Source organism: Pan troglodytes, chromosome 14, assembly GCF_028858775.2.
Source record: "Pan troglodytes isolate AG18354 chromosome 14, NHGRI_mPanTro3-v2.0_pri, whole genome shotgun sequence".
Lineage (NCBI taxonomy): Eukaryota > Metazoa > Chordata > Mammalia > Primates > Hominidae > Pan > Pan troglodytes.
The window spans coordinates 26,710,661-26,725,199 of NC_072412.2; the positions used below are offsets into that span (position 1 = coordinate 26,710,661).

At 37.7% G+C, this 14,539-nt stretch overlaps 1 protein-coding gene across 7 annotated transcripts in view; it reads right to left on the reverse strand.

The window, feature by feature from the left end:
* Positions 1–2,404: 2,404 nt before the first annotated feature.
* Positions 2,405–14,539, reverse strand: part of LNX2 (ligand of numb-protein X 2) — a 75,594-nt gene continuing 63,459 nt past the window's right edge. For all 7 annotated transcript variants that reach the window (XM_522642.8, XM_063792014.1, XM_016925107.4 and 4 more), the window contains 4 exons: positions 12,764–12,941; positions 9,731–9,962; positions 6,847–7,005; positions 2,405–4,989 (listed from right to left, as the gene is read on the reverse strand). In XM_522642.8, the coding sequence (XP_522642.1) occupies positions 4,854–4,989; positions 6,847–7,005; positions 9,731–9,962; positions 12,764–12,941 (705 nt within the window). In that variant the 3' untranslated portion in view covers positions 2,405–4,853. The remainder of the gene's footprint in view (positions 4,990–6,846; positions 7,006–9,730; positions 9,963–12,763; positions 12,942–14,539) is intronic.

The following is a 14,539-nucleotide window of genomic DNA, read 5'->3' on the forward strand; positions in this document are numbered from 1 at the left end:
TAGTAGAGACGAGGTTTCACCATGTTGGACGGGCTGGTCTCAAATTCCTGACCTCAAGTCATCCGCCTGCCTCGGCCTCCCAAAGTGGCTGGGATTATAGGCACGAACCACCGCACCTGGACTACTGCCCCTGATACTCTTAACCAAGGATTTCTACCTGCCTTCTACCCACAAGGTGCTCCCTAAGCAGCACTAGAGGCCTCAATTTTCCTGACCAGCTCAAAGATAAACGGACAGAATAACTCCCACTGCTCAAGCATGGGCTGCACACACTATTGTAGAGAAACCGGATAAGTAGTTGAGGCCAACTTCAGCAGCCATAAGGCACACAGACAGCAGGTATCCTTGATATGAGGACAACAACATTTTACCTTGGGGATATTGCTCCAAAAACCCATTTGCCAGTCATAATAAGAAAAAACAGCAAATTCCAATAGAAAGCAACTTGCAATATACCTGACCAGCATCAGCATTCTCAGCACCCTCAAGAGCAAGGAGTCTGAGAAAATGGCACAGCCAAGAGGAGAATAAGAAGACATGATGACTAAACGTACTGTAGACTCCCTGAACAGAAAAAGAAATTAAGCCTCGATTCTATCTTGGCAATATCTTGAGCTCTTCAGAAGTGACAGAATCTCTGACATTTATTGTCTAGTTTTAAAACACTGCCACAGATGGGGTAATCAAGCATCTACCTGGCAAAGTTTTCTTCTTCCTAGCATATAGCTATGACCATAAATGTGTAACTTACTGAAATCTTTAAAAGGAGCCAGAAAAAGCTTGCCCAGAGAGATTGGTAAAGATTTCTTAAGAGTGGTGTCACTTGAGCTAAGTCAGTCCCTGCAGACGCAGAGAGCAGGGGATGTATGCGGGCTGGGGTGGTTTATATAGGAAGCAAGAAAGGATGGGAAATAAGGCCACAGGGGCAGGTTGGGGGCCAGACCACAAAAAGTCTTTGTGCTATACCAAGGCTTTTGATTTATCCTGCAGACAACATGGAACAAATTTTTTGTTTGTTTGTTTTTGTTTTTTGTTTTGAGACGGAGTCTTGCTCTGTCACCCAGGCTGGAGTGCAGTGGTGCTATCTCAGCTCACTGCAAGCTCCACCTCCCGGATTCACAACATTCTCCTGCCTCAGCCTCCCAAGTAGCTGGGACTACAGGCGCCCGCCACCACACCCGGCTAATTTTTTTGTATTTTTAGTAGTGTGTTAGCCAGGATGGTCTTGATCTCCTGACCTCGTGATCTGCCTGCCTCGGCCTCCCAAAGTGCTGGGATTACAGGTGTTAGCCACTGCGCCCAGCCAAATGAAGATTTTTAAACAGGGCAAGGATATGATTAGAGTTGGGGTTCAGAAGTTACTCTCAAGGCTTAAGAGTTTGGATTGAAAGATGAAGAGATAGGAAGTAGGCAAATGCTTGGGAAAGCACAGATTTCAGTTTTGGAGGTGCTGAGATCTAGGTGTCTGTCTCAGGCTGTGGACTGTGGGAGCTGTAGACTTAGGTGTCAGTGGTGCTCCAAGTTGCAAGGTTAAAGATGGTACTTAAAACTCTAACTAGGTAGCAAGAGATCGAGGCCAGAAGAAATGCATACACAAAGGCCTATGGAGATTCACCATTAGGAAGGAAAGTGGGGAGTGCAGTTGAGAGTGAGACACATGGAGCGTCACTTGAGCCCTCACTCCAGATATGGGAACAACGTGAACCAGCAGAGAAGAAAAAGCTTTACAGTTGGAGGAAATACCATAAGTGTGTGCTCTGAGGAGGCTGCTGGAGCAAGGGAGGGTAAACGGCACCATGGAGCCATCTGGACAATCCAATTAGGAGTCTGACCACAGAGGCCTTGGTTTGAACTTAACTTACTAGAAAACTAGGAGACAACTTTGTTTCTTTCAGTTACAAATTTTTTTTTTTTCCTAGTAACCATATTAGAAAAGAAAAAGAGGCCAGGCCTGGTAGCTCACCTCTGTAATCCCAGTGCCTTGGGAGGCTGAGGCAGGTGGATCACCTGAGGCCAGCAGTTCGAGACCAGCCTGGCCCACATGGCAAAACTGTCTCTACTGAAAATATAAAAATTAGCCAGGCCTGGTGGTGGGCACCTGTAGTTCCAGCTACTCAGAAGGCTGAGGTAGGAGAATTTCTCAAACCACAGAGGCAGAGGTTGCAATGAGCCAAGATCGTGCCACCGCACTCCAGCCTGGGTGACAGACCGAGACTCCATCTCAAAAAAAAAAAAAAAAAAAAAGGAAAAAGAAAAACTGTGGGGTGAGAATAAGGTGGGTTTGTGATCCTGAGGTTTCATGCTCGGTGCTCGGTATATTATAAGGACAGTGGAGCCAGCAACAAAAATACAGATCACAGACTAAGTTAACAGCTGCTGTTCAAGAAAAGAGACAACGTCACTATTACAGAAAGGATGACTTTTATTTCCATCCTGAATGATTCACACCATTATTTAAACATCTGAAAAATCCTGAAATAATTTAAACTGAAGGCACAGAACAAACCAAAATATTTAACTATCAGAACTAAAAATGAGAAAATCCAAATAGTTCTATAGTAACAATAAATTATGAACAAGTTTCCATCACCAAATATCACTCTAACCAAAAATGACTGTCTTTTGTCATAAAAGCTACAGCTTAAGCTGACTCCAAGATTTCTATAAAAATGAGAGTGAAAAAATTTCTTCTTTCAAAATACTCATTATGCCACCAGGTTCAATGTAAGTATTTTGTATATAACAAAGTAGCAGTCAGGATATTTGTTGATGGATGGCTACTCCCCAAGAAATGACACATTCTTACAAACTTTAAAAAAATAGCAAAGTTGGTTACAAAATTCTATTTGGGGAGCAGGGAAAAAACTTGTTCCATGTCAATCAGAATATCAAGGCATTTCAAAATCAAATTGCTTCCAAAGCCAATCATCACACAACAGTAATATACTGTATGGGCCATTCCACTGTATCTTGTTATATGTTGATCATACAGTGTAACTAAGGGGTTGAACAAGTCAGTAGCAATGATTGTTGCTGTATCTTATTCCAAATAGATATGTTTTTAAAAAATCATTATAAAACTAACTGAAATAATCAGTGACATGCTACAGATACAATAAACCCCAGCAATACAATTGCTAAGTTTCAAAATAAAGTGGTCATGCTTCATAATATATTGTACTGTAGTATTCTGAAATACATTCTCTGATTATCAATACCATTTATTACAGAGGTCACTTGTAAATTAGCTCAGATTCTGAACTAGGTTTCTAAATGAAATTTTTTTCAAGTATGTATAATATTAAGGTAAAGATATTTTTATCTTATTCACTTATTTATGTGTTCAGAGGATAAGTATGTTGAATAAAGGACAAAAAATGGGCTAGTCATAATTTTCAAAAACATTTCAAAAAATATGAAATAGTCTAGTGACTGAGAGCTGACTGAAAGATACATCTAAAACCTACATTTCCAACAAAACAGAACTTTTCTGTCTCCTACTTGAAACAACTAATGTCATAAGAAATAATGGGAAAAATAATTGTTTCTAAAATACACAAGAAATACTCCTACCTGAACAAAATAAAAAGGTCTCCCTTTCTCCTACTTAGCTGTGATATATATGTATTTAATAATATGGTTTTATCTTTATCATTTCGTTTAATCGCATAAATCACAAAAACATTTCTAGCCAAGATTACTGCTAAGAATAACACAACTCTAGAAATAATTTTTTAGCAAAAACTACTTCAAAATTTCCCTACATAGCAAAACATTCCTCTGGAAATAGATTTTTAATGCTTTTGGGCTGTTCAAGTAAGTGCAGCTTTACCATCTCTAACATTAAGTTATAATTATCATCCAAATTCCTTTGTAACTGGATAACATTATCTTTTATCCTCTACTATTCTAATAATAGTATATTAAGAAATTTCTTTAGTGTTGTCAGACTTATTTCTTCATCTTCTATGAATATTGAGAGATTACAGTAGAAATAAACCAGAAAATCAGTTTATAAACAGTATGAAGTTTTGAAATGTTGGCACCAATAAAAAATGGGAACGGCCGGGTGCGGCGGCTCACACCTGTAATCCCAGCACTTTGGGAGGCTGAGGCGGGCAGATCACAAGGTCAGGAGATTGAGACCATCCTGGCTAACACGGTGAAACCCCGTCTCTACTAAAAGTACAAAAAATTAGCTGGGCATGGTGGCGCACGCCTGTAGTCCCAGCTACTCGGGAGGCTGAGGTGGGAGAATGGCGTGAACCCAGGAGGTGGAGCTTGCAGTGAGCTGAGACTGTGCCACTGCACTCCAGCCTGGGTGACAGAGTGAGACTCTGGCTCAAAAAAAAAAAAAAAAAAAAAAAAAAAAAAAAAAAAATGGGGAACAGTTATCACCAAAATTTAAAGTATATTCATTCATGGTATTGGTTATGACAGTGGCAGTACACGCTGTTGTTACTGGCTTCGCTGACATCAGGCCTGAGGGATACAGAACTCGTTCTATGATTCAGTTACTGAAAACAAAGACCCACCAGAAGGTCTTTACTCCAGCTGGGGCACAGTTTGGGTGAGCTTTGCTCATTACCATAGGTAACATTTTAACAACTAAGTCTGAATTCTGAAAATATAAACTCACAAAGGTTAGTGGAAGACTGTTTCCCAGCTAAAAGAAATGTAACTAACTTAGGAAACCATTTAAATAAACATAAACGGACAATCTTAGTGGGTTTTGGCCCTGTGTATACCAGCAGTGTCAGCAGCTCCTAAACCACAAACACAATGAAACCAAAGGGTTTTCTTTCAAAAATCTAAAAAAGGAAGATGCAAGATTTGAAACCAATTTCCAAAATCTATACAAGGCTGCCAGGCCAACAAATAACGGTCAGAGTGACTTTGTTCCTCTGCTCCTTCAACATGGGAACTAGTGCAGAGTGGCTCATGCCCACGGTCGACAGCCCATTTACGGCCACAATCATGTCGCCACACCTGGACAAAGAGAGACAGATACAGAATGTTACTATTTTCATGGTATTAAAAATATCCCAATTGAGATTTATGTAGCATGAAAAATGCGGTTTCACTTACCACTGAACTGTCAATGGTTAGGGTGTATAATCTACTTTGTCTGGGACAGCCCTTAAGCCTATGCTGGCTTTCCCTTGCCAATCAAGGAAACCCCTGTGCCGATGACTCCATAACCAGTAGGTGAATGTCAAGGACAAGCAGAGTAATTTTCACACTAATTTAAGCAAAATATAAATATGCTCTCTCTTTAAAAAAATACCAAGTCATGCATTTGAAGGGGGTTATTATTTTGACTGCTATTTTTCTATTCATTCTTAGAGCTCATACATCTGAGGGCTGAATTAGATTGGAAATAAGACCCATACTTCCTCTTCTTTCAGCTGTTGACACTCACTGTACTCTAAGCAGAATTATTATGGATGGATGATGAATTGGAGGACCTTTCCAGCCTTATAATTACCATAATTATCCTTATGGTTTTTGGTCTTCTATTTATACCATAAATATACTATTTTATTGTTAATTACTTCAATTTCTTTTTGGAAGTAGGAGGAATACAAATTATAATTAACAGAGGCCCAGACTGGTTGAGTAACTTAGCTAAGAGAGTGATTAATTCATTTTTCCCTACTCTTTCCTCCTAAAATGATTTTTTTCCATCTTTATCAATATAGGCTGACCTGGAGCATACCACTCCCAATCACCTTTCCATACATTATTTAGATGTCACTTACTCCTTGCAAACAGTGTACATTCTCCATCTGCATAGCATTCTATATAGAATGTCAACATTTACTTTTTAAGAACTGGTTCTTCCTTCGTAAACCAGGTATTAAGAATTTACAATCAACTACCTCCTCTCTGCTGGTGATGATGTCTTGCCATGACACCTTCTCTTTTCTTCTCCCAGTGCCCGAGCTTTGATAAGACACTGTACACTGAGCGAGGACTTTTGCTCAGTGGTAGAGGCTGGCAGAGGGGTTAAAGTCCAGGGATCTAGAGCCAGATAGTCCTGGGTTTGAATGCCAGCCAACCACTTTCAGCTGTTTCATTGTGGGCAAGTTTCTTAACCTTTCCAAGCCTCAGTTATCTTGTTTGTTTTAAAACAGGGATAATAAAGAAACTTACCTCATAGCATTGTTAAAAAGATTACATAATGCATGCACAGCACTTAGCACTGCGCCAGGCATCCTGTAAGCTATTGTACATTCATTCATCAAATATTTATGGAGATCTTACTTTATGCAAGGTATTGTTATGACTGCTAGGGATATAACAATAAATGCAACAAGATCCCTCCCTTATGGAGCTTGCATAAATACGATCTCAGGTAGAGATGAGTGCTATGGAGAAAAATAAAGCAGAGTCATCTAATGACAGGACTGGACCTGAGTAGGCTGTGTGGGAAACTTACTCAGCGCTCAATGTCACATCACAACGTGATGAATGAAATATGTCCGATGAAATAACTCAGGTTCAGTTTCTGTCATCAGATTAATGAAACATAGCTATAAGTGACAAGACAGTAAAGGTAACATTTCAGTCTAGATCGGGATTGGCAAATTTTTTCTGTAAGGGGTCAGATGGTAAATATTTTAGGCTTCAAGACCCATACAGTCTCTGTCACGATGACATCAACTCCGCTGGTGTAGTGTGGGAGCCAGAGAGTACATAAACCAGTAAGTGTAGCTGCACTGCAATGAAACTTTATTTTCAAAAAGATAATGGGCTGGATTTAGTGCTGACCCCTGACCCCTGGTCTAGATCATGTCCAATGTCATCACCATGAATCACATCATTAATTAGAACAAGACTCACTTTAATCTTCCATCATAATAAGCTGGAGTTCCCAAGACAATAGTTTTAATGAAAAAAGGCTGATTGGTGTGGTTTTCTTCATATCCACCAACGATACTAAAGCCCCAACTTCCCAAGTAACTTCTTCGTAAAACTATATCGTGGCAGCTATGAAGTGTGCTATAAACAAACAGAAAAATAAAGAAAAAATTAACATGGAGGCTTTTATAGCCGCTTATTTTTGTTATAACCCCATACCATGTTATATTTACCACTCTTGGAAAAAAGAAAAAGGGCTATTAATAAATAGATTATTTTGACAATCCATTTTCTAGCACAGACACAGTCCTAGGTAGACTCAAATTTCTCCAACTTTTTTCAGTCTTCCCAAGTGAAGACACACACACACACATACACACACACACACAAGTAGAGAACCTGGTTACAAATTACACCTCAGTAACCTGTACAAAAAGGTCATGTATCTATATCAGCTCACTGCATTGTCAACAAAGTCCTCAATTCTACTAATCACTTTTATCTACAAGAGGAATTACAATGTGGGATGAAAGAGGTCTAGTACTGCCAAGCCCAGCATGCAAATGAAAGAAGAAAAAGATTAGGAACGCAGCTTCCGAAAAGAAGGCAGATAATTATCTCTCTTTTCTAAAGGTCCTATAGGCTTTTAGTCTACATGAGGAGTTATTTGTTATTTTCTCCTTTACTTAGGATGTTTTCATTTTAAGGGAGACTCTAATTGCCAAAATAGAGAAATCAATCTGGAAAACACTAACAAAAAATCTTTTTCTGTTTTTTTCTATCATAGACAAGCTGGGTACAGCGTCATGTGTCTGTAGTCCCAGTTACTGGGAGGCTGAGACAGGATGATGGCTTGTGCCCAGGAGCTTGAGGCTGCAGTGAGCTATGATCATGCCAACTTGGGTGACAGAGCAAGACCCCATCTTTAAAAAAAAAGAAAATATATACACATCTATACACACACATGCATATATAAATGTATCATAGACACTGAGAAACTACAGTTAGAATGCTACTGCCAGATTGCAGGATGTGTCCAGAGAGGGAGAAAAAAAAAATGTACTTATGTTTCCATAGCTCTATGGATTTGGGAACAAGCAGTGAGTAAAATCTTAAAAACAAAACAAACAAAAAAACCACACCTAAATGATAAGGAAAAAAAAAATCTCTTCATAATAAATAAATATCTTTCATCTTTAGGTGGAACTGGATCTAAATGCATGGAAGGCAAGGTTTCCTGTTTTAAATCCATAATAAAATAATAAATATATATAATATAAATATAATAAATAATTTTAAAAATCCTGTTTTATTATTTCTTAATAAAGCCAATTCTATAAAGCAATGTTTACCATGCCAGAACTTCTCATCTTATCTAGTTTCCTAGCTCACTGATAAGAAAGGCTTCTGGGATGGAACAAGGTCCCATGCACTGGCCTGGATTTAAAGGGACAGTGTTGGTTATTTTCCTAATGCTGCATCTTCTGAAACAAACAGCTTTCTTGTATACCCCAGCAAATCGCAGTGGAAGAATCTCCCTTTTCAAGAAAAGCAGAGCAGAGCTGCTACACTATGCCGTGTGAAACCTGCATATAGGGGCCACCTGCACCCACTGAGGAGGACACATGGCTGTTGAATATAGCTTTGCATTCAACAGAGACCTCCATACACACATTGAATAAGTAGCCTTTTATCGACAGGTATTCTTTCAACACAGGTGGGCTCAAAAACAGATTTTACTATACTGTGTATTTCTCATCTAAAATCTTTGCTATTATGCCTGGCACACCAGAAAATGCTCTGAACAAAGAGGTCAATGTGCCAACCTCCAAACTAGACTGGTATATCAGATAAGGAAAATTAAAGGAAGCACTAGGGACCAAGTTTCTCCAGGACGCTGCTGCTCTCTGCCTGCCCCATCATTAGAGGTGCAGACGAGCTCTGAGGTCTGCAACGTGCTGCCCAGCCACTGCACGAGTAGACCACTTCTCACCCACTATGAGCAAAGGGCCTTGAAGCACTATATAAATGCTAGTTGCTGTTATAAATGTATCCCACGAGTCAGGTGGCTCAGAAAATAGCAAATTCTTATTGTTTTATTTTAAAGAATCAATAATTTTCATACTTGGTCAAAAGTCAAAATGCTTCATAGCTTAGTTTTAGGATTCTTAGGTACGGTAAGACTCTAAACGGATTAGACAACAAATGATGATAGGAACACATTCTTCCTATCTCAAATGTCAAACAACAACAACCGCGGAAAGGAATGTACCCTGGGATGCCACTGGAGGTTCCATGTGCTTCTGTGACCCCGACACTGACCAACCACAGCATATCTTGGCTGGTCACATTTATAAAAAATAAAAGTGAAGCAGCCATTCTTGAACACTAATGGTTTGGCTTAATAGACTCTTGTATCCAATAAAAATTGAGTTTTAAATGCCGCCTTTTTTAGCGAGTTAAAATAAATTTAAAAAGGTGTTAAGAAAGGCTTCTGGGATGGGGGGAAGCCCCAAGATTGGCCTGGGTTTTCTGATGAAAAATGCATGAAGTCTCAGCACATAGCAGAATGAGTGCTGGTAAACGACAACTTTTCTAAGCAAGAGGCTGGGTTATCCAATCTCATGGCTAGCCCACTGAGGAGCCTTAACAGGAATGGACACAACTGCTTTCTTTGTGTACCTTTTAAAGTGTAATATCCTAAGAAAAATTATCCTTTTCTTTTGTAATTTGATTTGATGTTGCTATTTTACTGAATTAAAGCTTTTTTTTTTTATCCCAACGAGTAAATTTATCATGCTACACACTGATAAGGGCTGCAAGCATGATTATGATTTCCATAAAGCAACAAGAAAGCGCTCAGTACCTGGGAAGCCCAAGCCACATGACCCATGATGGGGACCAACTGGCATCATACTCATTTTCGCTGAAAGTACTCGGCTGCTCCTCCGCGTTCTGAGTCGCCTCCTCAACAATCTGGACCTCAAGTGCTTTAAGGGCAACAGCAGGGGACGCGGCACTGGCTTTCAGCATTGCAACTGCCTCACTGTGACTTAAATTGGTCAAATCAATGCCGTTGATATTTAGCAACACATCACCTGTTCAGATGAAGAAACAAGAAAAATGAGCTGAGCCACTGAGTTTTCACCTGCAAATCTTGTTGTTTATAAACTAAGCAACAAAAGTTAGTTCCCCCAACTCTGATGAGATAAGGTATAATAATAAATGGCATTTATTATTTCTTTGTAATTTTTATAATATTGAGAAGAAACCCAATGCACAGAAAACATTCCATAATTTTAAAATAATGTCATAATACATAGAAAAAAGTGTGGCCTGAGGCACCTTGACATGATTGGAAGTTCGAATCATCAGTCTGAGTTTAGCTGTGTACAGGCCCTGGGCAGGTTCATTTCTCTTCTTAAGAGTTTCAGAGATTTCTACAATTCTGTCCAATCAAAAATCACTTGATCCTTTGCCCTTAGAAATAAATCTTTAATGTATTCTGCTTTATATTTACACAGTTCTATACATAAGGACAGCCCTGTATAGTTTATTCAGGGCAAACATCAGAATATGTACAGAGAAGCTATCCCTGGGCCCACACGAAGAAATGAAACTTGCGGTTTGAATGTCTTCCCTGTTTCAGGAAGAAAAGAACTGTTGCTCTGCTAAGTAATATAATAAAAAATGGCAATGAGGATTATATCAAAGGTTAGGAAAGGATTAGTTTTGTAGGAAGCAGACATTTGTGCTACAAAGTCTACAGAAATTTATCTCTCCCAATTTATCATCAGTTTTTCAGATTATTAAAGCAAATCATTCTCATTGAAGAAAATTTAGAAAACACAATAAAAGAACAAAAAGGAAATAAAATTACCCCAATACTACAACTGGATAAATAACCTTTACTTAATAGCAGCTTGAGAAATAATTCACATACTATTCAATTCACCCATTTAAAGAACATAATTTTATGGTTTTAATATATTCACAGTTGTGCAATCATCACGACAGTAATTTTGAGAACATTTTAATCACTCCCTCTATACCCATCATTTCCCTTCCCCAACCCTAAGCAACTACTAATCTACTTTCTGTCTCTACAGATTTGCCTCTTCTGAACATTTCATGTAAATGGAATCATACATGGTCTTTTATATCTAGCTTCTTTTACTTGCATAATATTTTCAGGGTTCATCCTTTTAATTTGTGCCAGTACTTCAGTCCTTTTCATAGCCAAATCATATTTTGCTGTATGGGTAGACCACATTCCATTGATCCATTCATCAGCTGATGGACATTTGAGTGGTTTCCACTTTCTGGCTATTGTGAATAATGCTGCTATGAACACTGGTATACAAGTTTTCATATGAACAGCTGTTTTCATTTCTCTAGAAGTGGAATTGCTGGTCATATGGTAACTATATGAGGAATCAGTTTAACTCTTTGAGGAACTACCGAACTGTTTTCCAAAAACAGTTGTACCACTTTATATTCCCACCAGCAATTAATGAGGGTTTCCACTGCTCCACATCCTTGCCAGTGTTTGTTATTGGCTGTCTTTTTCATTATTGTCATCCTACTGGTTGTGAAGTAGTATCTCACTGTGGTTTTGATTTGCGTTTGAGACAGGATCTCACTCTGATGCTAGGCTGGAGTACAGTGGCATGATCTCAGCTCACTGTAGCCTTGACCCTCTGGAGCTCAGGTGATCCTCCCACCTCAGCTCCTAACTAACTGGGATTACTACAGATTCACACCACCACAGCTGGCTAATTTTTGTATTTTTTGTAGAGACAAGGTTGTGCCATATTGCCCAGACTGTTCTCAAACTCCTGGGCTCAAGCGACCCACCTGCCTTGGCCTCCCAAAGTGGTGAGATTACAGGCGTGAGCCACCACACCCAGCCTGAGCATCTTTTCATGGGAAAACTGGCCATTTATTTATCTTCTTTAGAGAAATGTCTATTCAGATTCTTTCCTCATCTTTATGTTGTGTTTTCTGTCTTTTTAATTAGAGTTGTAAGAATATATATTCTAGACACAAGTCATTTGTCATATATATAATTTGCAAATGTTTTTCCCATTCTGTGGGTTATTTTTTCATTTGCTTGGTTGTATTCTTTGTAGCACAAAAGTTTGCAGTTTTAAAGTCCAGTCTGTCTATATTTTATTCTGTTGCTTTTGCTTTTAGTGTCATATCTAAGAAACTACTGCCTAATCCAAAGTCATGAGGATTTACATTTGTGTTCTCTTCTAAGAATTTCAGCTCTTATATTTAGATCTTGAATCCATTATGATTTAATTTGTGTTTATGGTGTGAGGTAGGGGTTCAACTTCATTCCTGGAAAAATAGGTTTTCAGAGTCACTTTTCTTACCTCATATACAAACTAAGTCAATGGAGACTGCTATTTTTACCATGGCAATAGTGGCTAGCTGCAACCCCCATCTATACAAATTATATAGCATTGATAGGGAATATGAAATGGCAAATGCATTTATCCCTAAAATTAATTTTGTCTTCTGCTCCACCTCCTCTCTGAGTCCCCTTCTACACAGACACTTTATTAAAAGAAACATTTTTCAGTGAGATGGCCCTTCGGAGTATCTAAGTCTGTTGTAATGCTAGAGGATCTTTTCCCAAGATAAAATAATCTAAGAGTCTGAGTAACTGTTAGCAAATTCTGGAACTGTCATCAAGGTTCAGCAACTTTCCTTTATATAAGGCATTTTTCTAACCTCATAGAATGACTTTATGCTTCCATATGCAAGGGACAGTTTAAAGAACTTTAAAAAGTCATGTTTAATAGATACTTTGTAGATATTCTTTATTTTTTTTAATGTGCATTTAATTCAGAAATAAGATGTGGTAAAATTTTTCAAGATCCCATCTTACCTCTCTTTATTCTGCCATCTCGTGCAAGGCAGCCATGGGGTGGCACACTGGTCACAAAGATGGGCAGCTCACCACTCTTACTTCCCCTGCCCCCAGCAACGGTCATGCCAAGGGATTCATGTGGTTCCTTCTTTACAGTAATGTGTTTTTCTTGGCATGTAACACACTGAGTAAGATCCTAAAACATACAAGAAAAAAATCATTGGATAATGAATAAAATATAGTTGAAGTAAAGTTATTACTTCAAACTAAGGTAATAACTTACATGGCATTTATAAAGTAATTATTTTTTATTCCTTAATTGCAAATGAAAGTAATACACAGTTCTTAATAAGTCTGCTGTGGATCAATGTCAAATTTTGGACTATGTTATTTTCATATGACTGTTTATGTAGCTGAAAAAACTCAGGACTGCTGAAATACAGCAGTCAAAGTAAAATAAGCACATCATTTGTATAATTTGTTTGAGCTTCATGTTTGATCAACTTCACAAAAGGAAATGATGCTTTTGAGTTTTAAGATTCTGAAGACAAATCAATTAATTTTACTTCCATCTTTCCCCCATTTCTTTGAAAGAAAAGTTGACAGAGTAGTACAAAAGTGTAGATTTTGGCAACTGCCAGAAAAAGGCCATCGACCTATCTCCTGATTCTCACTGACTACTACTATGAGTGCTCAATCATGAAGAAGATGCAAATCTACCTTCAAAATCTTCATGAAAAGCTAAAAGGATATAAAATGACTGAATTTTTGAAAAAGTTAATGACAGGGAAATAAATTCCCAACAAATTAATATCTCCTATTTTTACTGACATTTGTTACTACTACTTATTATTGAGATGTTCCTGGAAGAAAAAGAATTTAAAACATCACTTTTCTTTTGAATTAGAATTCAGTAAAAAATAAGATGTACATATGCAATATTAATATTAAAATAATAATTAACATTTGGGCTTAGCCTGTGAAAAGCTAATGCCTTTACATGCATTATTTCATTTAACCTTCACAAAAGTCCTGAAATTATATATTATTATTGACCCCATTTTACAGATGATGAAACAAACTTAGGGAGGTCATGTAACTTGTCCCGAATCATGTTAATATAGGCAACTGTCCTGGGATTCAAAATTTATGTATGTTAAAAGAATGTACTATACATTAATACAAATAGTATTTTGTATATGTTTATATAGTGTGATAGACGACATGTACATATTGTATATATGCACCTACACAAGAACTATCCCATTAAGTGTACAGTGTAAGATAATGTCTCAGAAGGTTTTAACACTTATTAACTTTTAAGAGAATGTTGTAGATAATTAAAATTGTTAATAATATAAAAAATACAAATTACATTCACAGAATTATAACATTTCCTTAAATCACATTAGAGAATTGACATGTATTTAACTGTTAATAATGGCATTTATCAAATCTCTAAATCAGGGCCTGGAATTCTAGGCCTATCTACCCTTCTCCAGATGTGAAATCTATACTCTTGAAATTTTACCAAAGGAGCTATGTGTAATAGCAGCATAGTATTCCCAGAAAATGTTATGACCAAGGAGAAAATTTGTAAATGTTTTAAGGCAATCTCCTATCTAAAGGTATGAAATTTTTGTCAGCAGCCTTCAAAATTAGACAAACACAACTTTATTCTGAAGACAACTCAGGTAAACTCAACCTTGAGTATATTTATTTAAGCAGGTTCAGCCCTTACATATTTAAGCAAAGTGTGGGTATTTTATTACTCTAGGTGTCTAAAATGTATGC